The following is a 25,043-nucleotide window of genomic DNA, read 5'->3' on the forward strand; positions in this document are numbered from 1 at the left end:
ATTTGTCATGACTTATATGGTTGTTTTTAGCCCAAGGAGTGTATTTTGTGCAAAACGAATGCTTGGAATGGATTCAGAATCATGAAAACACCCTAGTTTGACATGTCACATGCTACTTAAAAGCAAAAGGAAATTTTTGACATTTTTGCCTGCCATAGGATGTTATATGGTAGGGTCACAAGAAACCCCTATACAAAACATTGCCCAGTAGTGACAGCCGGTCACCAAGTGGATTCATGAATGTATGTATATAGACAATATTTTAGGCCAATAAAAAAAGACTATACCAAATAATTTCCCACCCGTCCACCTCGGCTGCCGGACTACTCAGTTTGTTTGAGGAATTAGACAACTTAGGCTATTTCAAATAAATGAATAATAGATGCATGCACTTCACAAATACCCACTGATAGATCTAAAAAATATTGCAAGTAAAGATCAAAGTTTAAATAGTAAAAGTGGAGAACGTGGACGCCAAATGAGAGGAGAAAACACCATCGAAAATCAACCCAGTGATTTATTCTTAGAATATTCTTTCTGAGGTTACACAGCAAATACAGGTTGGAGAAACTCCCACTTCATAGCATCATCTGATGCGATTTCACAGTGCAGTGATCAGTTGGTGGGTACACCTGTACATGACTTGTAAAAAACACATATTCATATCTTAATGTTTCACAAAGCAACAGTGCAGTTTGTATGTAATGTAATTATGGACTTGACATCATTTGGTACAAGATGGACAGTAGGCCTACATCAGATAATAATCAGATTTTGAAAGGTCCATGGGCTGTGATGTCATATACAATCTAGTCAAGACTGGTTCTTATGTCCATGAAACAAAAAAAAGGTAAAAGGCAAGCCTGACTATATTAACTGCATTACACAAAATTGGAAATAGGAACTAAATTACTAAATTAAAAACAAATTAACTACTTAATGTCTCCTGGCCCTGCATGTAAAACAGCTGCAAACCGTTTTTGACCAGATGTCACTACCATTGGGAGAACAGGGTTTATGTTTTCACCCCAATCCATTTATCGGTCTGTTAGTAGCACATCTTATCTACAAATGTTAGGAACAGATTTTGCACTTGGTGTTAAAGTTTGTCATGAGGTAACAAAGAATTTATTTACTTTTCACACCACGTGGCCAAAATGGGGCATGGCCTGTCACAGAATCCTAACAGATTCATGTAGTGCCACGAAACATTGAGAAAATGTTTTGTCATGGGACAATGCGGTTTGGTGGTCAACAACTCCCTGGGTGTTCGGCGTTGCAAAATCGTGGGATTATAATAAAAAAAACAAAAAAAACAATGAGAATTATACTAGTCTCGTTCACACTAGCAGATGCAAAAGATACAAAGATGCAAAGCTACACACTATGTGTAGTTTTGTAGCTGAAGTTGAAACCAGCTCAACGTTTTTGTAGCTGGTTGTAGATTTTGCAGCAGCTATGTCTTAAGGATCTTTGTATCTTCAGGTTGCTGGCTTCCACTGAAAATGAAATATTAAATATTAAATGTAATCTCAATTTTTTATTATAGTCTAATATACAAATGCAACTTTGTATTTCGAGGTATGATGAAATGACAAAAATATTACATAAAAATGTATTTGAAACTTTGCATGGCACTGTAACACTATGATCAAGCTGACTTCATGGTGGTCTGCTCTCCACTGAGCGCATTTACTAGTTTACCAGATTAATACCTGAATCCGATTCTACAAATGCCTTAAGTTCTAAATCAGTAGTTCTCAAACCTTTTCGTACCAAGGATCCCCAACATGATATATATTTGGCTGCGGACCCTCCATCTGAAAATGTTTTGTGCCAGGAATATTTGTGCGAAAAGAAAAATCTAAATTATTAAAAATAAATAAATTAAATCATGACCCCAATCAGCATGCTGCATGCAGGGGTCAAAGGTCGTACTCCAAACTCACATACGGAAAAAAGGGACAAAGCTATTCATTGGAGACGGTGTGCCACCGCTAAAAGATAACAGATGTACAAGCTTGCTTGTATATTAGCCATCACAAAACTTGACACATATTTCACACACTGTTCCGTTCTTTTGTCTTTTTTCAGATGCTTTATTATTTTATTTGATAAACTCCCAAATACAAAGGAACCATATAGAATAAGTTGGAAAAACTGAAAATTATGAGCGAGTGACACGGAGCTCTGGCCAAAACGATGTGCTCAGTTTGCCACCATCATGTTGCAGCAGAATGTCTCAGAGCCTGATGACAACAAGCCTAATATCTCCACTGGCCAAAGGAGAATTCCCATTTTGTCTAGTCATTAATTAAGATGTTGACTTTCCATGCGGGAGACCTGGGTTAGAATCCTGGACGTTACAATGTGATCCACCATGTGTTGTTTTAATAAATAATAACTACTGAAGCATTTACTGCAGCTGTTGCAAGAGTAGGACTTCTCCCCAGTGTGGATCCGGAGGTGTCTTGTCATATTTTGGTATCGGCTGAAGTATCTACCACACTCCTTGCATCTGAACGCCTTTGCTTTCACATTCAGGTGAGTTTTCAGGTGAAGTTTAAAATCCTCCTCTGTCATGAAGTGCATCCCACACAGCCCACAGAAATCTTTAGGGTGAACTTCCAGATGTTTCACCAATGAGAGTTCAGTGTAAAAAGATTTCTCACATACTTTGCAGGATTTTTGCTTTTTCTTCGTCCGTGGTGTCTTACCAGTCAGTGTACGATGTTGTCCGCTTGGTGTCCACTCTTCACTTCTGTCACCGTCTCCATCTTGAGTAGCATTCCAGTCATCGTCAATTCCGTTTTCAGCCTCAGAGAATCCTGGAGATGGGACCTCTTCATCAGTCTCTATTGGCATCTGCTCAGCTGAAGTGACAGGTAGAGGTTCCTCCTCTACTTTGTATATTATTTCATGTTCATTTTTCTCACACTGAGTGAATATGTCATGGATGGTGTCGTCCTCTGGTCTTCTGTCCTGGCTGATGCTCAAAGGTTCATTGTGGCTCCTCTCAGTCTGCAGGGACTCAGGGTTCTTCTGCCTCAGACTGGAATTCCACTCCTGCTGCTGCTTAGTGAGGAGATCCTCCTCCCACACAGAGAGGTTGAGCTGTGCTTCCTCTGAGGAGCAGGAAAGGAGAAGAGAACAGAAATGATTTGAAAACGTTACTTGAGCATGTACTCATACATTAATTCATAATGAATTTACCATGAAATCATCATTAATTCCTCAACCTCACCATTAACTACTGCTGAAGTCACTCACTCACTATGTCTTAACCAAGTGTAATATATCATTTGTTAAGGATGTTATTCCACAGTTCCACTTCCATGCCCAGGATGAGTGCTCATAGAAGTAGAGATCAGGAGGGTCAGTCTCACTCTGGATGTTGCAGAGATGAGCACACATACAGTGGGCATAGAAATGGAACTGTGGAAAGACCCACCATATATAATTACAGGCAATTATGGATAAACCATTAAAAGCTGTCCATATATGCATGGTGCAATATTGGTGAGTTTATCGTAGCGTAATACAACTAGATGGGACTGTTCTGTTTAATTAATAAATGGGGAATTTAGCCTTAATCTATAGGTTGCTCGAGCATATGGAGACTGAGTCATCATGGAGATCAAAATGTTAATCAACACTGCACACACATGCATATCAGATCTGACGTTCTATTTAATTTGATCATGGATAGGCATGACCCCGATTTTGTAGCCTATGATAATCAGATGCATACCCGATAATATATTTGACCTGATCTCTCGTTTGTACTGGTGCATTTCTTCCTCGTAGCCTGCAATTATCTTTTCAACAGCTTCCACGATCTCATTAGCAGCCGCAGACAGAAACTGCTTCACAAGGACCCGAAGACCTTGAATTTGACTCATCTTGGTATCTAGTCATCAAACGGTGACCACACTGACTCCCTGTTGACCATAAACCATGTTCTGGTCACAATAAACTACGGCGCCGTTTTTGGCACTGTTCTTTTGGCAAATCTAAGTGAGCAAATATAAGACTTCCGGTGGACGATCTCTTCAAAATAAGAGTACCCTCTAGAGTATTGAAGAAAAAAAAAAGCACATTAAAACTATAAATTAAGCATTTAAACGATGCTATAGGACACACATTATGTTTCGGTGTACAAATAAGTAATAAGTAATGTTTCTGTGTAAAGATAAGTAATTAAAAAGTTATCTAAATGGATAAATGCTATTCACTGGAGTGCATGGACTTTATAAAGAGGACACTGAATCCCTGCTATGTATCGACTAGTGTATGTCCGGGGAGACCTCCTCTACAACACCACACTGTCCGCTAAGCAGCAGAGGTGTAAAACAAAAATTGGCACGCCATACAGCGAGGTGAAAGATAAAAAAATATCCCATTTCCAGACTAAAGTGAACTAAAGTGGACACTGGACAAAAATCCCTGCTATGTATCGACTAGTGTGACATACGCACATGTCCGGGGAGACCTCCTCTACAACACCACACTGTCCACTAAGCAGCAGAGGTGTAAAACAAAAATTGGCACACCATACAGCGAGGTGAAAGGTCAAAAACTATCCCATTTCCAGACTAAAGTGAACTAAAGTGGACACTGGACAAAAATCCCTGCTATGTATCGACTAGAGTGACATATGCACATGTCCGGGGAGACCTCCTCTACAACACCACACTGTCCGCTAAGCAGCAGAGGTGTAAAACAAAAATTGGCACGCCATACAGCGAGGTGAAAGGTCAAAAACTATCCCATTTCCAGACTAAAGTGAACTAAAGTGGACACTGGACAAAAATCCCTGCTATGTATCGACTAGTGTGACATACGCACATGTCCGGGGAGACCTCCTCTACAACACCACACTGTCCGCTAAGCAGCAGAGGTGTAAAACAAAAATTGGCACGCCATACAGCGAGGTGAAAGGTCAAAAACTCTCCCATTTCCAGACTAAAGTGGACACTGGACAAAAATCCCTGCTATGTATCGACTAGTGTGACATACGCACATGTCCGTGGAGACCTCCTCTACAACACCACACTGTCCGCTAAGCAGCAGAGGTGTAAAAATGTAATTGGCACACCATACAGCGAGGTGAAAGGTCAAAAAATGTCCCATTTCCAGACTAAAGTGAACTAAAGTGGACACTGGACAAAAATCCCTGCTATGTATCGACTAGTGTGACATACGCACATGTCCGTGGAGACCTCCTCTACGACACCACACTGTCCGCTAAGCAGCAGAGGTGTAAAACAAAAATTGGCACGCCATACAGCGAGGTGAAAGGTCAAAAACTATCCCATTTCCAGACTAAAGTGAACTAAAGTGGACACTGGACAAAAATCCCTGCTATGTATCGACTAGTGTGACATATGCACATGTCCGGGGAGACCTCCTCTACAACACCACACTGTCCGCTAAGCAGCAGAGGTGTAAAACAAAAATTGGCACGCCATACAGCGAGGTGAAAGGTCAAAAACTCTCCCATTTCCAGACTAAAGTGGACACTGGACAAAAATCCCTGCTATGTATCGACTAGTGTGACATACGCACATGTCCGTGGAGACCTCCTCTACAACACCACACTGTCCGCTAAGCAGCAGAGGTGTAAAAATGTAATTGGCACACCATACAGCGAGGTGAAAGGTCAAAAAATGTCCCATTTCCAGACTAAAGTGAACTAAAGTGGACACTGGACAAAAATCCCTGCTATGTATCGACTAGTGTGACATACGCACATGTCCGTGGAGACCTCCTCTACGACACCACACTGTCCGCTAAGCAGCAGAGGTGTAAAACAAAAATTGGCACGCCATACAGCGAGGTGAAAGGTCAAAAACTATCCCATTTCCAGACTAAAGTGAACTAAAGTGGACACTGGACAAAAATCCCTGCTATGTATCGACTAGTGTGACATATGCACATGTCCGGGGAGACCTCCTCTACAACACCACACTGTCCGCTCCTCGCTGTATGGTGTGCCAATTACATTTTTACACCTCTGCTGCTTAGCGGACAGTGTGGTGTTGTAGAGGAGGTCTCCACGGACATGTGCGTATGTCACACTAGTCGATACATAGCAGGGATTTTTGTCCAGTGTCCACTTTAGTTCACTTTAGTCTGGAAATGGGATAGTTTTTGACCTTTCACCTCGCTGTATGGCGTGCCAATTTTTGTTTTACACCTCTGCTGCTTAGCGGACAGTGTGGTGTTGTAGAGGAGGTCTCCACGGACATGTGCGTATGTCACACTAGTCGATACATAGCAGGGATTTTTGTCCAGTGTCCACTTTAGTTCACTTTAGTCTGGAAATGGGATATTTTTTTATCTTTCACCTCGCTGTATGGCGTGCCAATTTTTGTTTTACACCTCTGCTGCTTAGCGGACAGTGTGGTGTTGTAGAGGAGGTCTCCCCGGACATGTGCATATGTCACACTAGTCGATACATAGCAGGGATTTTTGTCCAGTGTCCACTTTAGTTCACTTTAGTCTGGAAATGGGATATTTTTTTACCTTTCACCTCGCCGTATGGCGTGCAATAGTCGATACATAGAAGGGATTTTTGTCCAGCATCCACTTTATAAAGTCCATGCACTCCAGTGAATGGACTTGGGCACTCCAGTGCATAGACTTGGGCATTTATCCATTTAGATAACTTTTTACGTTATTTCATTACTTATTTTTACACAGAAACATAATGTGTGTCTTCACAATAACTGTAATGTAATAATAATACTAATAATGTAATGTAATAATTATTTAATTAACAACGCTTTTATTCTGAAAGCAACCGGATGTCTTAAATTTGCTAGCTCTCAAACAGGAAGTTCTAGATTTGCCAAAAAGACGGAGCCATAAACTACACGAGTGTCTGTTTACATCCGTTGTCCTTCTTCTTCTTCTACTCTTCTTCTTCTCTATTGGGGTAACGGGGGTTTATTGTTCTTATTCTTTCGTGTTTATTTGGCCGTTGGCAAACATATTTGTGCATTACCGCCACCTACTGTTCCCTTCATTCGGCCTGCTACCCTGTCCTGTGCAAACTATTTATAGAAGTGTCTGTCCACCCAAACAAGTGATTTCATTCCCAACTCATGGTCCATTCAATTATCCAGACCCTGAGTCTTGGTTGATGTGCATTCGTCCCTCAGAACACTATCCACACTTCCGTCTTCCGTCAGTGATGTGCACAACATTTAAGAATATCCAACCTAGCTGCTTCCAGTTCTTATCATCTTGATTCTCAGACTTCCATCACAAATTCACAATAATAAATGCTAGGAATATTGCCATGTCCATACAGATTGTCATGTAGGCTACCTTCTTTTTTCCCTCCTGTTCTTGTTGTACAACCACCCTATTGTGTTAATTGTGCCCCTCCACTCCACTCTTTACAACTTCTGCATTTCTGCTCTCATCCCGTTTACCTGCAGGTTTGTCATGATATATATGAGGCAAGGAAGAACTTCTGTTTTTTGTAATGTATTTTGAAGGGGCAGTGTGTGGGGGGCTGGGGGCATCGGCAATGTGAGCACAATTTTATCCAACCGTCCTATGCTACTTCCATTTGATCTGCCTCTTCCCAGTTGAATCCATTCTTCTGCAAAACAACTTTTCACTCAATAACCTGTTATCAAAACACGTTTTAAGGCACTTTTAATCATTATTTGAATCAGTTGGCATGGTATGCCGCAGAGCAGCAGTACAACGAACACGTTTCGGCGTTCAAGCCTTCATCAGCGTTGTCTATCTGAGAGAGACAATTAACGCTCTCAATTTAATTGATTATTTGATTTTGCACAACAGTACAGTACATGTATACATATGAATGAATATGAATGATATTTCGGTGAGGTAAGAAGTGGCTTATACGAGAACCTCTCTTTTCCTTTTTGACTGGAAAGGTAAATGAGTCTTTGTGTCGTTTTAATGTAGAGTAGTCATTGAAGCATTTTGTGCAGGTGGTGCAGGAGTATGGCTTCTCCCCAGTGTGGACTGGATCATGATTCATGAGGGGTCTTGTCATATTTTGGTATTGGTTGAAGGATACCACATTCATTGCAATTGAACGGCTTCTCTCCTGTGTGGATCCTCTTGTGTATCTCCAAACCGCTATGATTGGCAAAGCAGTTCCCACAAACTAACAGCTGGCTAAATTAATAAATTAATACAACTTGGCCTAAATTCGGCCATATCCACTGCCCAAATGTGCTGACCTCATCACATTTGTGATGACGGCTATCTCCGTTTTTAGGCCAAGGATTGTTTTTTGTGCAAAACTAATGCTTGGAATGGATTCAGAAACATGAAAACCCCTAGTTTGACATGTCACATGCTACTTAAAGTATGATGAAATTTTGCCTTATTATTTGTCTATGGCCATAACTTTTTTCGCAATGTTTCCGGCAGGGGAGGCATACTTTGGTTAGACATAGCATTGGTTAGACTTAGCATTGGTCCGACTGGATTAAGGTTGGTGAGGGGTGCGTTGACGGCCTTATTAAGGTTGGTGAGGGGTGCGGTTAGGGTTAGGGTGAGGGTTTGAGATATCGGACCTCTCATTCTGTGGACCTTAATGACCAAGTGAATAGAAAAAACACAAATAAAAAGTATGTCATGACATCACAGGTTAATCCTTAACCGTTGAGCTTTTGGGCCTGTGGCTCCCCGGCTACTACACTAGCGTTGACTCCCATTATAACAATGGAATGCGGAAGTGCTCATTCTATCTCAATGGGATAACGCCAATGACGTGTCATTCTCTTGTATTATTTATTTCTCAATCTCACCACGAGTAACCTCACGCCTCGGAGGACAGTCAAGACGGGCAGTGTCGGTAGGCCAATCACAGGCAGGCGGGGCGTTACCATGCCTATGCTCGGATGCAAACGAGATTGATATTTTCCTGTTCTAAATATCAAAACGTTTATACCACCCCCTTTAATAAACCAGAATGAGAATTACTTCTGATAAGACTGGATTGGAATATTCTCTTCCAAATGACATGTTCACATGTGGCATTTTAATCAATATAGAGCAGTCATTCTGATTCTAAGTGAATATTAGGGTCCATGTAAACACAGTCACTACTATAACTTTACTGTTTTTCTCTCTTTCAGAGTTCAGAATCACAAAGTGCAGAAAAAAGACACTTTCATTGTTGCTACTGCGAAGCTACAATAATCGATAGAGCACATTTCCTGCTGCACCTGAAACACCACGGAAAGGACTCGGAAGCCCTTAAAATGTACCCAGTAGTCAAGGCCTTTGGATAGCCCAAAGAGGTAAGCCTGCTCTCCCAATTATTATATCATGTGACCTGTTCAGTTTGGTCCGAAAAGACAAACCTTCGTGGAATTTTCCATCCAGTGTTCAATGCGAAAAACATGGTGCGTTAGATACATTTGGTAAATTATATTTTGCTTGTTAGTTGGTTTGGGCGCACATCTTGCTGGACTGCACATACTGCAGTACTGTTGCATCTTCTCCAACACTGGTTCTAGTGTGCATCGGGTGCAGACAAAGCCAACGACTGACAGCTCAAGACCAGACGTGAGATTTGGTGTGGCGTACGTCAAAGTTCAGTGTCAGTCAAATGCTGAATACCAGTATACCATACCAGGCCTGAGGCCTACCATTGTGTGGCACGCTCTGGATTAAGAGCGTCTGCTAAATGCCTAAATTGTACATCTATGCACGAAATGTCTATGTTCACAGGCTTCTGTGTGAGGCCTATAGAGGGCATCTGAGCATGTGCAGCACTACAAGTCTTACACCATATGCGTTTGGGAAACCCAGCCAATGTCTATCAGTCAACCGCTTCCAGGTAACCATTTTCAATTATCAGAAGCTCGTATCCAGAGCACCGCCACCTGATGGTAGAATAATAACTTTCTGTAATAAAAGTTGCTTTGATAAGTCTGGCATTCAAAAGGCAAAGCACCATGATAAGAGAACACAGTTCCTATTGATTTCTCATTGTGATCCTGAATATATTGATGGTCCACTACTACGTACTACAAATTGTAAATCCAAACAGACTGCACTGAAGTTTAAACTTCACTTTAATAACACTGAATGCCTTCATGAATACTCAAAAACGTTTGATACATGATGGGTATGTTGTTTTTCAAGAGTGCCATCAGCACCACAGGTTTTAACACAAAAACACACTGTACACCTTTGATGTGATTTCAGTTGAAACTAGTCTAGTGCATGATACTGCTCAAACTGTTGAGCAGACTTATCAGACATGTATTCAAGTACATAAACTTGGAATGGAACAGTGAGCTCATGAAGGGAGCCCTGGCTGTGAGCAGCGATCTGTAGGCCTATGTTTGTCTGTCTGAAAAGCCAAACAAAGCTATACATGGATAATGGGTTGTGTCACTGCCATCAGAGGTGGATAGGGTTTAAACATCTACTTTCACATTCTTGTGAGTTTGCATGTGACATTCAAATCCTCCGTCTTGAAGTGCATCCCACACAGCCCACAGTATAGTAATCTTTAGGGTGTATTCCCAGCTGATTCCCCAATTATGACTTTGGAGTCTCATTGGTCAGATCGGTGAACCAATATGATCATCCAACGCATTTCTCTATACCAGAAATCACGGTGGCTGGGTCAGGCTACCTCTGCATTAACATCCCCCTTAATCAGCCTGAATTTAATTTCGTTTCACTTCATTATTCACGTTTTTTTAATGGGCTTGGCTAGCGATTCAGGGCTAGAGCCAGGCTAGGAGTGGTCATCTTTTAAAGATGGAGTGCCATGATTTTTTTCACCCTAAAAAATGATCAGGTATTATTATGAGGAAGAATCTTTCCAAAAAAGTGTACAGTATTTGTTAAAATGTCCTTTTTATGTGGACACGCCCACCAGTTCATTAAATATGCCTGATTTGCCTGGTGGGTGGTGATCCACCTGAACTGAAGCTGTGCCCACACATGATTTCTTTCTACGTCCGAGGCTAGACAGAGACCCGCCCTTGGTGACGCCCACTCCTGGTTTTACTGGGATGGGTTTCAACTCATAGAGTATATAAAGGATCAACTTGGTTCAACTCCCTGTGGAGCTGCTGGCTTATTCACCTTTTTTTATTCACATGAAAAAAATATGATGCACTGCAGTACAGTACACACGCTAATCAACACAAACACTGTAGCCTATTTATTAGAACACCCAACATTGTGATCAAATCACAATTCAATCAAAGCAAACCGCGTAAACAATATTAGTAAATACGGACACACGCTAATCACCACAAACACTTTATTTATTAGAACACCCAGATCGAATCACAATTCATTCAATCAAAGCAAACCGCATAAACAATATTCGTTTGCCTTTAATTCTGGAGCGTCATCTGTGCCTTTCGAATACTACGACATTCTGTCCCATTCTGTTCATTTTACAAATTTTCACTGAAAGTTAGAAAGTAACGCTGCGCGTGTATCTGTCATCATCTGTCACAGGGCGCCGCCATCTCTGACTGTTTCTGACATTGACAACAACGAGCTCTGGCCAATCAGACGCGCGGGCGTCACCAAGGGCGGGTCTGTCTAGCCTCGGACGTAGAAAGAAATCACGCTGTGCCCACAGCTGTTATTGTATGATAAAGGGGGAGGGGCAAGGGGTTAAGGGAGGGGAATGTGATGTCACTATATTTTTCATTGGCACCTTTGACTGTCAAGGTTTCAGCTTCCAGGAAGAAACCCTAAATACAAAGGGAAGATATTATTGCACATAACCACACCAGGGGGTCTAAAGAAGTATTGTCACTGTTGTCACATCAAAAATCACGGCACTCCATCTTTAAATACGTCTGCATCTCTTCATGTGCTGTCCTAAATTAGAATTGGTCCTGAAGCATTTTCTGCAGGTGGTACATGAGAATGGCTTCTCCTCAGTGTGGATCCTGAAGTGATCATTCAGTTTGCTGCGGTTTCTGAAGGCTTTATCACACACACTGCATTTGAACCGCTTCTCTCCTGTGTGGCTTCTCATGTGTATTTCCAAATAGAAAGGTTTGGCAAAGCATTTCCCACAAAAATCACAAACCTTTGCAATCTCATCCTTGTGAGTTTTCAGGTGAAGTTCAAAATCCTCCTCAGTATTAAAGTGCGTCCCACACAGACCGCAGTCATCTTTAGGGTGACTTTCCAGATGATTCACCAATGAGACTTTGGAGTGAAAATCCTTCCCACACACTTTACATATGATTCGCACCAGCTGCTCTTCTGTGATCACCTCTGCATCAACATCCCCATCGTCATATACAGGAGTGGTACTGGATACAGTTCCTTTTTTTTGTTTTAAATGAGTCCGCATGTGTTTTCTTAATGTAGAGTACCTAATCAAATGTTCGCTGCAGATGGTGCATGCGTATGGATTCTCCCCAGTGTGGGTCAGGTGGTGTTTTTTCAAATTGTCTTCAAGTCTGAATGATTTACCACACACCTCACATCTGAAAGGCTTCTCCCCAGTGTGAATCGTGAGGTGTTTTGTCATACTTTGGCGAACGTTGAAGGATTTACCACACACCTCACATGTGAACGGCTTCTCTCCCGTGTGGATCCTCATGTGCATCTCCAAATTGCAACGTTGGGAAAAGCATTTTCCACAAACATCACAAACCGCTACTTTCACCTTCTTGTGAGTTTTCAGGTGAAGTTCAAAATCCTCCTCTGTCTTGAAGTGCATCCCACATAGCCCGCAGAAATCTTTAGGGTGACTTTCCAAATGTTTCAGAAATGAGCCTTCATAATGAAAAGATTTCCCACATACTTTGCAGATAATACTTTTCTTTTTCTTCGTCTGTGGTGTATTACCAGTCAACCACTCTTCACTTCTGTCACTGTCTCCATCTTGAGTAGCATTCCAGACATTGTCATCTTCGTTTTCAGCATCAGAGAATCCTGGAGATGGGACCTCTTCATGAGCCTCTATGGGCATCTGCTCAGCTGAAGGAACAGGTAGAGGTTCTTCTACTTTGTCCATTTCATCTGAGGAGCAGAAAAGGAGACGTTAACATTCAGCATTGATTAACAGGTTCCGTCCATCCGACGTGTCCACACGTCCTAGGGAATCCAACCGACGGGTTGCAATGACGTGTGTACACGTCCTAGCGCATCTTCAATGATATCAGGCGAGAGAATAATATTCAGATTTTTTTCCTTTTTGAGTGGGACTCTAAGGCCACTGTACGCTTCGCTCTTCGTTCATATTAGCGTCCCGTTCACTTACCTGTTAGCGTGGCAGAAAGAATGCCTCGTATCTGCTGTAACTGTAGTGCCAATTTAAGAAACTGTTTTCATCTAGGACACTAATACATCCAAGAACCTTTGCATGTGCGATATTAATTATTTTTGCGCCGGGTCCGTATATATACGGACCCCGCCGCTAGGGGAGCTCATCAGCCTGGTCTGTATATATACGGACCCCAACGTATACTCTGTGTATATAATGGTTGAGCCCCACAGCAGCTTTTAACATTGATCCGGTTGGTATGGCAACGCCCCGTCACCACCAGCTATGGGACGTAAAATCTGATCACCGTTTAAATCGGTTACAAGCAGGATTTTCAAACCTCCATAAATCTGAATCCAGGAGAGCTGTCCTTGGTGGATCTTCTGCAATCCAAAATTCGGATGTAATTTGTGCCTTTGTACCGCGTCGCTCCCGACATGTAAATGCTTCTGGCGACAGGTAAACGAACAGAACATCGATGTTAGGGGCTCATTACTGAATCATCACTACCTCGCGGTTACACTATTAATGCTTCTTTTGATGACTTTTAAAGTTACACTGGTCACATAATTAGCTAGAGGCATATATGCTTCCTGTTTTTTGGGAAGTGAATGTTGCGGTCTTCAAAATAAGGCTGCTTGTCTACGGCTGACGGTGAGGGACTTTAGACTGAATCGTGGGAGGATGTCAGCATTATTTGCCATCCAGAACAGTTTTTTTTTTAAAGTAGTATGACTGAATAGAGAGTATGGAAATCATATGGTCACCAGTTTTACCCCCAGCCCACCCATTCTACATATGTGTCAATGTACTGTATAATACCGGAGTAAGACACTCAACCCATAACTGCTCCCACCAGGGCCCACTGTAATAATCACACCTGTTAATTGTGTGCCCCATACGTTTGTGCTCATTATTCAGTCCAGCAATCATGTCAAGCCTGTCACACTGAAAGTTGTCCTTGTGCAGGTTGTGTAAAAGTGGAGATTACTAAAACAAATTTACTGTGTGAACTTTCAAATGGATATGAAACTAGATATCCAACACAAAGTCGCAGCAATTAATGATTGGGTCGTGAGTACACACACAGTGATACAAGTTTAAATACTGCCACGATCAGTCTGCTACCCGGGCAGGCATATCTATGTCACCACGTCAATGATATGCATTTGAACACATACCTGTACCTGGTATTTTAGTTAACCTGATCTGAGGTTGTAGAAGCGCATTGAGCATCTTGCATTGTCGACTGATCTCTCGTTTGGACTGGTGCGTTTCTCCCTTGTAGCCTGAGATCATCTTCTCAACAGCTTCCATGATCCTATCAGCAGCCACAGACAGAAAATGCTTCACAGAGACTTCACAGGAATTCCACTCCTGCTGCTGCTCAGTGAGGAGATCCTCCTCCCACACAGAGAGGTTGAGCTGTTCTTCCTCTGAGGAGCAGGAAAGGAGAAGAGAACATTCAGCAGTAACTAATTACAACATCTGTATGTATGTATGTATGTATGTATGTGTGTATGTATGTATGCGTGCGTGGGTAGTGTCTCCTCCTGACTGGTAACCAAAAGGCAGCTGTGCCTGTGACTTAATACTAGGTTAAAACACTTGACCCATGTGTGACCTCTCCTTCACTGTAGCTCCAGGGCTCAGTCAATGTTATGTCTATCAGTTCAGTGATTTATGAAAAAACTCATTATGCATTTCTAAACCAATCATCCTGAATTTCACCAGAATAAGCATTTGATTTGAAGTGGGCGTTTTACATTAGAGGCTGAATCTGGCTGATAGTTGATTCTGCAGGCTAGATTGAGGCAATCATCTCTGGTATTCTGTTGATCTGTGTTTTATAAACGCACCAATCAATCATACATAATTTGTATGTGTATCACATACCAGGTATTGTATTTAACCTGATCTCAGATTGTAGAAGAGCATCGAGCATCTTGCGTTGTCGACTGATCTCTCGTTTAGACTGGAACATTTCTTCCTCGTAGCCTGAGATCATCTTTTCAACTAGCCGCAATTTGCAACTCTAGATTTTTTTATAATGGGATGAATCTAGAGTTGCAATACCCTCCATTGACTCCCCACTCATCATTTTGCGTTTGCGATCTGCTTGTCTTAAACAACGTTAAACTCACCAACATTGCAGCTGTAGTCCAAGCTTGAATTATTCTCTTTCAATCTGCAAAGCTTGTTTTTCATAAAAATCCCCCGTAGACATGTTATGAGCTACTTTCTGTCAAGAAGAAGAAATGTTGGAGTTTGGAAGCGCTCGTTTGTATTAAGGGGTCGTGCTGCTGCCGCCTGCATTATGTGCAAATGCGAATCAGATGCATGCAGGGACGTTCAGTGACTTACGACGAGCGCTTCCAAACTCCAGCACTTAGAAAAAGAATCACTTGCACATAATTTCTTGACAGAAAGTAGCTCATAACATGTCTACGGGGGATTTTTATGAAAAACAAGCTTTGCAGATTGAAAGAGAATAATTCAAGCTTGGACTACAGCTGCAATGTTGGTGAGTTTAACGTTGTTTAAGACAAGCAGATCGCAAACGCAAAATGATGAGTGGGGAGTCAATGGAGGGTATTGCAACTCTAGATTCAGCCCATTATAAAAAAATCTAGAGTTGCAAATTGCGGCTACTTTTCAACAGCTTCCACGATCTGATCAGCAGTCGCACACAGAAACTGCTCCACAAGGACCCGAACACCTTGAATTTTACTCATCTTGGCATCTAGTTAAGCGGCTATTATCACGATCGATTGACAGAGCAATGGTTCTCTTTATGATCACCGTTCTGATGCTCTAAATCGTCTAAAATCGCTGGACGAGTCGTGGTGCCATGGGGTTGCACTTCCGAGTAACCTTTTTTATTTATTGTTTTCCCCATTTACCAGACGCGCTTATCCAGAGCGCCGCCACCTGGTGGTAGAAGAATAACTTTCTGTAATAAAGTTGCTTTGCTAATAAAAGTCCGGCATTCAAAAGAAAAGGCTAAACCTTGTAAAATGTAAAAGAAAATGCAGAATGTTCAATTTCACAATCATAATTGGATTATGCCTCGAGACGAGAGCTAGACTGGAGGTGGACCATCTGTCATTAAGCACCATAACTATACTATACACGGATGAGTACAACACGTAGCTGCAACTGGCCTACAACTTAATCTTTTCTCAAAGTTATCTGTATTTATCCAAATTGTACACACTAAACTAATCTCCACCATCATTAACTAACATGGGGAAAAAATATATTTTTCAATCAAGTTATGTATGTTTTGTCCGTTTCAGAGTGAATTAAATGCATGCTTTTCTTTTGAGAATCTAGAATGTCATGTTTGATAATATCAAAATGTAGTAAAAACATTAACATAAGCAGACAGTTTTTAAGTTGCTTGATTCAGTATTTAGATATTCATTTTAGCTGCCCCTTCCTATACAAACCCATTATAACGTCAAACTCCATTTCAACCATGATAAATTCATCAAAAGCGACCGTCCTATTTTCTGTTGACTGATAATGTCCTTCTAATACGTGAGGGGCTGTGGTTTGTCATTTACTGTTTTCATTTCTTTTTAATAATTATTTTTGAATTATTGCAGGGCAGCAGGAGGTTCTTTTCCAAAATAATTATTAAAAATAAATAAAAACAGTAAATGACAAACCACGGCCACCTCACGTATTGAATCTATCATGGTTAAAATGGAGTTTGAAGTTATAATGGGTTTGTATAGGAAGGGGGCGGGGCAGTTCAAATTAATATCAAATATCTAAATACTGAATCGAGCAACTTAAGAACTTCCCGGGGTGTTCACATAAGCCTGAGTAGACGATGAAATGACCAAAAGTTTTTTTGAAAGTGAAATATCCCTTTAACCTAACATAAAGGAAAAAATCGGCTCGCACGTCGCAACTCACTTAAATGCTCCAGAAAACCTTTATTCAGTGACACTGTAGGCATATCTTATTCTGAACGTACCATAAAGGGCCATCCACACCAAGCACTCAAACTATAAAGAAATCGTTCTAATTCAAGTGTATGGAAGAGTGCACACACAACGACAAAGACGACAGAGTTCAATGATATAGATATCGTTGTAGTGCTTGCAGTAGACAGTCCTTAACTTAACAGAATACAAAAAACAATGAGTGAAACATTGATAATTGCCTGAGCTACAGATAATTGATATACAATAAACTGGAGATACTCGTGCTGCAGATGGTGCACGAGTTTGTCTCCTCCAGTGTGGATCTTGAGGTGTCTTGTCAAAGTGTTGCGTACGCTGAAGGCTTTACCACACACCTTGCATGTGAACGGCTGCTGACTGCTGTTGACGTGTGCTATACTGTCTTCCACCTCTGCATTAACATCCCCCCACAGGAGTGGGCATCTTTTAAATTATTCTGCATCTCTTCATGTGTTGTCTTAAATTAGAGTTGGTTGTGAAGCTTTTACTGCAGATGGTGCATGAGAATGGTTTCTCCCCAGTGTGGATCCTGATGTGTTGTGTCAAGGAGGTGCGTTGTCTGAAAGCTTTATCACACACACTGCATTTGAACCGCTTCTCACCCGTGTGGCTCCTCATGTGTATCTCCAAATAGAAAGGTTTGGCAAAGCATTTCCCACAAACATCACAAAACTTTGCAATCGCATCCTTGTGAGTTTTCAGGTGAAGTTCAAAATCCTCTTCAGTATTAAAGTGCATCCCACACAGCCCGCAGTCATCTTTAGGGTGACTTTCCAGATGATTCACCAATGAGACTTTGGAGTGAAAATCCTTCCCACACACTTTACATATGATTCGCACCAGCTGCTCTTTTGTGATCACCTCTGCATCAACATCCCCATCGTCATATACAGGAGTGGTACTGGTTACAGTTCCTTTTTTGTGTTTTATATGAGTCCGCATGTGTTTTCTTAATGTAGAGTGCCTAATGAAATGTTCACTGCAGATGGTGCATGCGTATGGATTCTCCCCAGCGTGGATGTGGTGGTGTCTTAACAAACTGCGGTGATAGCTGAATGATTTACCACACACCTCACATCTGAAAGGCTTCTCCCCAGTGTGAGTGTTGAGGTGTTCTGTCATATATTGGCGAACTAGGAAGGATTTACCACACACCTCACATGTGAACGGCTTCTCTCCCGTGTGGCTCCTCATGTGAATCTTCAAAACTCTACTCTTGACAAAGCATTTTCCACAAACATCACAAACCGCTACTTTCACATTCTTGCGTTGAGTTGCAATCTCATTCTTGTGAGTTGTCAGGTGAAGTTCAAAATCCTCCTCTGTCTTGAAGTGCATCCCACACAGCCCGCACTCATCTTTATGGTGACTTTCCAAGTGTTTCAGAAATGGGCCTTTATAATGAAAGGATTTCCCACATACTTTGCAGATACAGGATTTTTCCCTTTTCTTCGTCCGTGGTGTCTTAACAGTCGGTGTGTGATGTTGTTTGCTTGGCGTTGGCGACAACTCTTCATTTCTGTCACTGTCTCCATCTTGAGTAGCATTCCAGTCATCATCATCTTCGTTTTCAGGCTCAGAGAATCCTGGAGATGGGACCTCTTCATCAGACTCTATGGGCATCTGCTCAGCTGAAATGAAAGGTAGAGGTTCTTCTATTTTGTCAACATCATCTGAGGAGCATAAAAGGAGAAGTGAACATTCAGCAATGATTAAAAAACAGTATATCACACATCTCAAGGTTCTCACTTCAAAATGTTAAATGGACATAATTTCTCTGTAACAGTAGTTACAGACAATTTAAGAAACCGTTTTCATTTAGCACACAAACACATCCAAGAATCTGCACGCACACGCACACAATAGTAGATGCACAAACTTTGAGAACTCAACATTTTTCAACACGGGTGGGCAACTACCACTTTTTGATCAGATTGGGCTATTGAGGTGATAAATTGAGTTTGGCAGATCTAAAGGAAGCATAGCCTCCTCCACCAGGTACAGAATCAAATTTTTATTTTCTCATAAATTTGTTCCCAAAAGCCCTTTTGACAAACATCAAAGAATCTGCGCGCGCACGCACGCACGCACGCACGCACGCACGCGTAACTCCTCTATACCTCCCAGTCTCAAGGTGCAAGGGCATCTTTGTCTTTTGGATAATGGGGCACAAACGTACTTTTCACTAGCGTAACAGCTTTTTAATCGTAACAAATGTTCTCAGCTTTGGTTTGTACAATATGTCCTGTGACCATTTGTTCTGAAATAAACTATTAAGTGTGTCTTTAACCATGGAGATGTTTACAACACTGTTATTTAGAAAACTGTCATGTAACCCAGTTCTTACAAGAGTAAAGCCCTTGTAAGAACAAGGGCACGCACGCACACACGCACACGCACGCGCACACACACACACACACACACACACGGAGATATTACTAAAAACATGTTTACTGCAAGAACTTTCAAATGAAAACTAAAGGACAATATCTGACTCCAAGTAGCAGCAATTAATTAATTAATGGGTGTACACACGCAGTGATAGAACTTAAGTTTAAATTCTGCCACAATCAGTCTGCTACCGGGCAGGCATATCTAGGGTGTGACATCAATCAGAATGATACATTTGAACACATACCTGTACCTGGTATTTTAGTTAACCTGATCACAGGTCGTAGAAGCGCATTGATCATCTTGCATTGTTGACTGATCTCTCGTTTGGACTGGTGCATTTCTCCCTTGTAGCCTGAGATCATCTTCTCAACAGCTTCCACGATCCTATCAGCAGCCACAGACAGAAAATGCTTCACAGAGACTTCACAGGAATTCCACTCCTGCTGCTGCTCAGTGAGGAGATCCTCCTCCCACACAGAGAGGTTGAGCTGTGCTTCCTCTGAGGAGCAGGAAAGAAGAGAACATTCAGCAATAATTACAACATGTATGGGCCATTGGGGGTGTGTGTGTGTGTGTGTGTGTGTATGAATCTTTATTTTCGTGTCTTGTCGTTAAGACCCACCCCTTACGGGATTATAAAACACCAACAACATGAGTAAACAGTATTTTATAAAAACAAAAACAGAACAGAAATAAACAAAAACATAAAAATAAACATATATCACAATCACATATAAGTTTTCTTTGTCCGTATGTCCCAAGCTTTCTCTATATATTCTGCTAATGCAAATATCTTCTGTTCGAAAATCCGTCTCAGTCGCTCTGCATCACTTAACCACAACAGATCTATATTTTTACATATGTTAAATAACTTTTGACGTAGCTCATGATACAACGGGCAATAGAAAAGAAAATGGAACTCATTCTCTATCATTTATATCACAATAGGTGCAAATACGTTCTTCTTCTGTAACTCCTCTATACCTCCCAGTCTCAAGGTGCAAGGGCAAGATCCCAGAACGAAGTTGGGCACATAGGGATCTTTGTCTTTTGGATAATGGGGCACAAACGTACTTTTCACTAGCGTAACAGCTTTTTAATCGTAACAAATGTTCTCAGCTTTGGTTTGTACAATATGTCCTGTGATCATTTGTTCTGAAATAAACTATTAAGTGTGTCTTTAACCATGGAGATGTTTACAACACTGTTATTTAGAAAACTGTCATGTAACCCAGTTCTTACAAGAGTGTCCTCTAGTCTATTGCACTCGCCCATGCACCTTTTACTGATACATCCCAGTTGAAAATCTTCCTAGCAACTCTGTTCTCTGGCATTCTGATTAGTCGATTCCATAAGGCCATCATGCTGCCTCTCCACCTTATCTCACACGGCTCTCATCCCATGTCTCCTGTTATTGCCAATACAGGCGCAAATTTATGCACTCCTAGAAAGTACCGTATGGCTCTATTCTGAACCATTTGTCCCTTCATATTCATGTTTGAGCCCCATATTCCCAGTTCCCACCATATAATCCATGACAGAGCAGACACACGTGGTGTTGTGTTTGTAGTAGTGAAACAGTTTGGAGTAGGCAGCATATCCCAAATCACCCAGCTGTTTAGTTGTTTGTTTGTGTGTGTGTGTGTGTGTGTGTGTTTGTGTTTGTGTTTGTGTGTGTGTGTGTGTGTGTGTGTGTGTGTACTGCAGTCTCCTGACTCAACATACTGGTTCATCCTATTAACACTAGCATGTCTGAAGTAAAATCAGACAGAAGTAGCATGTGCTTAAATTCATATTTAAAAAATGTTTCAGATGTCAAACATTTCTGAGATGATGGAATGGTGATGGATGATGATGGTCATGGAAGGGGAACCTTAGATAATCAACTTCAAAATATCAAAAACGGTCAAAATGACCTCTCAGACATGCTAGTGTATCTATCTCAGGGAATGTTGCAAAACTTAGTGTCCAGTGACCATTTCTCAGTAACTGTAGTGTTAATTTAAGATAAGGGGAGTTCTTATCATAAATCATTATTTGCTCAGACACGGGCTAGCGCCCCTCAAACATGGGAACCATGGCACCTGTGACTTTAGGTTAAAACAGATGTGCATAAAACACTAAAGTCTCACAGCAGATAATTGTCTCCACCAGGCCGAAGGCATGGGGAGAGAGTATGTTTTGCACTCCGTCCGTCCGTCCGTGTGTCCGTCCGTCCGTCCGTCCGTCCGTCCGTCCGTGTGTCCGTCTGTGAACAGCTAATCTCTGGCACCATTAACCCGGTCGCTGCCACATTTCTCACACACACTCCCTGGATGCCAACGATGAACCTCTGCCCCCAAATTTCCAGACCGGCATGTTATAGCGCCACCAGGAGGCCGCTTTGTGCAAAACAAGTTTTTGGACAGTACACCTACAGATTGTCCAAACATCACGCAAATTGGTACACAGTCTCTCTAGAGCCATTCAACGAAACGGGTCTTTCAGATTTCTCAGACTCCATCCTGATTGGCTAAGATTGGCTTCCAAAGTTTGCAGGAGTGCTCAGTTTCAAACAAAATGCTGCAAATCATGAACACATTGTGTGATTTCCGTTAAATTGCGCACGCACATTCCCACCAGGCCGAGGAAGAAATGCCATGTGAACATTTTCAATTCTCAGCCTCATGGTGGCGCTATAACTGGCCGAAAAGGGTTTTTACCTCCAACTGCACGGATTTGTGGATAACTTTGTATGCCAACTCCCTAGAGGCCAAGGAAAAACCTTTGCCTGGAATTTTTCACATCTGCTCTTTATAGCGCCACCAGGAGGCCGACATAATGTAAAACACATTTTCTAATATTACTCCTTCAGATGTTATCCAAATTTCACGCAAATCGGTACACATGCTCTCCATAGTCATGTGATCAAGACGGGTTTGTTTGATTTCTCAAAATCCACCTTCATTGCCTACGATTGGCTTCTAAACTTTTCAGGAGTAGCCCGCTTTGTATCTGTTTTGTACAAAACTACTCAACGCAGCGTCCGATTGCGGTGAAACTGTGCATGCATATTCCCACTATAGGCTGAGGAAGAAATGCCACTTGACAGTTTTCAAATCAGCCTCATGGTGGCACTACAACAGGCCAAGCCGTGTCACACACACACACACACACACACACACACACACACACACACACACACACACACACACACACACACACACACACACACACACACACACACACACACACACACACACACACACACACACACACACACACACACACACACACGATTATATTACTCCTAAACATTTTGCCAAACATCACACACGCTCCTATCCTCCTGGTGGAGACCTGTGCCCAGAAGGGCACTTTTTCTAGTTAGATCTAACATCGGGGAACAACTATGGTTGAAGTTAAACAACACTGTACCGTGTGACCTCTCCTTCACTCAAGTTCACTGTACCTCCTAGCCCGTCTCCGGACCCCCCGGGTTGAGCTCCTTTGGACCCCTACCACGTAGGGTCCGGTATCACCGGCTTCAAGCGACATGGGATGCAATCTGATTTACCCTGACTTAGCCCTGTGCTGCGGTGTGGGTGTCACGCTGACATATTCCAAACGAAGCATATGAACGCTATAGGAGACAACGAACCATCTGACCCCCCCCGCGAACGGCTCAGAAGCCGTTAAGTATTTTTAATGTTTGTACGACCGTTTTGGCAGCTCTGAAATTCTCTCTTGTTGACATCCCATTGTACCGCCTCCAGCATCTCGGTTGGCTAGCAGCGCCTCCCTACGCGCCTCGTAGGCGCAGCTAGCCAACCGAGATGTCAACAAGGAGGGACCGAAGAGAGAATTTCAGAGCTGCCAAAACGGTCGTACAAACATTAAAAATACTTAACGGCTTCTGAGCCGTTCGCGGGGGGGGTCAGATGGTTTGTTGTCTCCTATAGCGTTCATATGCTTCGTTTGGAATATGTCAGCGTGACACCCACACCGCAGCACAGGGCTAAGTCAGGGTAAATCAGATTGCATCCCATGTCGCTTGAAGCCGGTGATACCGGACCCTACGTGGTAGGGGTCCAAAGGAGCTCAACCCGGGGGGTCCGGAGACGGGCTATGTACCTCCAGGACTCAGTCAAGGAAGATTATGTCTATAAGTTCAGTGATTGATGAAAACAACTCATTATACATTTCTAAACAAATACTGAATTTCACAAGAATAAACATTTGATTTGAAGTGGGCCTTTTACATTATTAGAGGCTGGTTGAGTTGATTCTGCAGTCTAGATTAAGGCAATCATCTCTAAGATACCTGGTATTCTATTTCATTTGATCTGTGTTTACTAAACGCACCAATTACACTAGCCCAAGATTTAGACTCTCGTAGTTTTTTTTCGATTCTGACGATATCGCTCTCTACGAGTAGTCTACGAGATATCGTCAGAATCGAAAAATGAAAATCTACGAGTCTAAATCTTGGGCTACAATTACACATTGTATCACATTGGCTTACCAGATATTCTATTTAACTTGATCTCAGGTTGTAGAAGAGCATCGAGCATCTTGCGTCGTCGACTGATCTTTCGTTTGGACTGGAACACTTCTTCCTCGTAGCCTGAGATCATCTTTTCAACAGCTTCCACGATCTGATCAGCAGTCGCAGACAGAAAATGCTCCACAAGGATCCGAACACCTTGAATTTTACTCATCTTGGTATCTAGTTAAGCGGCTAATATCACATTGACTGACTGTTATGGAGAGCAATGGTTCTCTTTATGTTCACAGACAGTTCTTACCGGTATGTTCTAAAACTACAAACCACTGGGGCACTGTTTTTCAGGCAAATCTAAGCTAGCAAATATAAGACTTCCGGGGGACGATCTCTTCAAAATAAGAGTACCCTCTAGAGTTTTTGATTGATTGATTGAAGAATTTATTAACAGTTTGCAGAATTACAGTACATTTCAAGCACAAACTCAATACAAAGGCTGTTAACTGTGAGTGGACGACCCAATTAAGCATTACACTTGTTTCCAATAGGGTCCACCATGTTCAAATCATCAAAACATTTAGAGACGTACAAATAGACACTTCTATAGACAGAACAGGAATTCATCAAAAAGGAGGTAAAAAGGGAAAAGAAATATATACAGTGAGGGGAAAAAAGGGGGGGGCGGGGGGGGGGATTCAAGGGGGGGATTCAGATTTTACGGGGGCCAGTTTCGAATTGCAGCCATCCGTAGGTGCCCTTTGAGAGCGGTTTTGAAGGAGTCAAGGGATTCGCATGTCTTAATGACAGTTGGTAGGGCGTTCCACATTTTGGTGGCATAGGAGCGAAAAGAATTTAGTCCCTTGTTTGTGCCGAATCTGGGTTGTACATGGTTCGTTGCACTCCCTCTGGTGTTGTGGGTGTGGAC

At 42.0% G+C, this 25,043-nt stretch overlaps 3 protein-coding genes across 9 annotated transcripts in view; all 3 read right to left on the minus strand.

Annotated features, from left to right (window-relative positions):
* Positions 1-2,096: 2,096 nt before the first annotated feature.
* LOC306936112 (uncharacterized protein) lies at positions 2,097-3,980 on the minus strand. The gene is made up of 2 exons (XM_079519563.1): positions 3,752-3,980; positions 2,097-3,125 (listed from the first exon to the last, which is right to left on the minus strand). Exons 1-2 carry the CDS (start codon positions 3,900-3,902, stop codon positions 2,311-2,313), a joined length of 966 nt encoding a protein of 321 aa, XP_079375689.1. The 5' UTR covers positions 3,903-3,980; the 3' UTR covers positions 2,097-2,310.
* A 7,290-nt stretch (positions 3,981-11,270) lies between these two features.
* LOC306936110 (uncharacterized protein) lies at positions 11,271-24,471 on the minus strand. 7 transcript variants are annotated; one of them, XM_079519560.1, is made up of 3 exons: positions 24,140-24,471; positions 14,452-14,700; positions 11,271-13,020 (listed from the first exon to the last, which is right to left on the minus strand). In XM_079519560.1, exons 1-3 carry the CDS (start codon positions 24,333-24,335, stop codon positions 11,831-11,833), a joined length of 1,635 nt encoding a protein of 544 aa, XP_079375686.1. In that variant the 5' UTR covers positions 24,336-24,471; the 3' UTR covers positions 11,271-11,830. The 7 variants fall into 7 exon arrangements, with proteins under 7 accessions (XP_079375686.1, XP_079375685.1, XP_079375687.1 ...); XM_079519559.1 differs by having other exon boundaries at positions 14,446-14,700; XM_079519561.1 differs by lacking the exon at positions 24,140-24,471 and adding an exon at positions 15,161-15,275 and having other exon boundaries at positions 14,446-14,700.
* LOC306936106 (uncharacterized protein) overlaps positions 16,480-25,043 on the minus strand; it is a 28,906-nt gene continuing 20,342 nt past the window's right edge. Inside the window, exon 5 of the mRNA XM_079519544.1 lies at positions 16,480-17,664. The gene's annotated coding sequence lies outside the window, so the exon portion shown is untranslated. The remainder of the gene's footprint in view (positions 17,665-25,043) is intronic.

The sequence above is a fragment of the Electrona antarctica genome (genome assembly GCF_951216825.1).
Source record: "Electrona antarctica genome assembly, chromosome: 14".
Taxonomy (NCBI): domain Eukaryota; kingdom Metazoa; phylum Chordata; class Actinopteri; order Myctophiformes; family Myctophidae; genus Electrona; species Electrona antarctica.

What these genes read in the sequence shown, in the direction of transcription:
- LOC306936112 (XM_079519563.1), bottom strand. Translation starts at nt 3,902, where the DNA reads ATGAGTCAAATTCAAGGTCTTCGGGTCCTTGTGAAGCAGTTTCTGTCT. An exon ending in CAGGTCAAATATATTATCGG is followed by an intron (nt 3,126 to 3,751) that starts GTATGCATCTGA and finishes CCTGCTCCTCAG; the next exon opens with AGGAAGCACAGCTCAACCTC.
- LOC306936110 (XM_079519555.1), bottom strand. Translation starts at nt 24,335, where the DNA reads ATGAGTAAAATTCAAGGTGTTCGGATCCTTGTGGAGCATTTTCTGTCT. An exon ending in CAAGTTAAATAGAATATCTG is followed by an intron (nt 20,135 to 24,139) that starts GTAAGCCAATGT and finishes CCTGCTCCTCAG; the next exon opens with AGGAAGCACAGCTCAACCTC. An exon ending in AACTAAAATACCAGGTACAG is followed by an intron (nt 18,915 to 19,879) that starts GTATGTGTTCAA and finishes TATGCTCCTCAG; the next exon opens with ATGATGTTGACAAAATAGAA.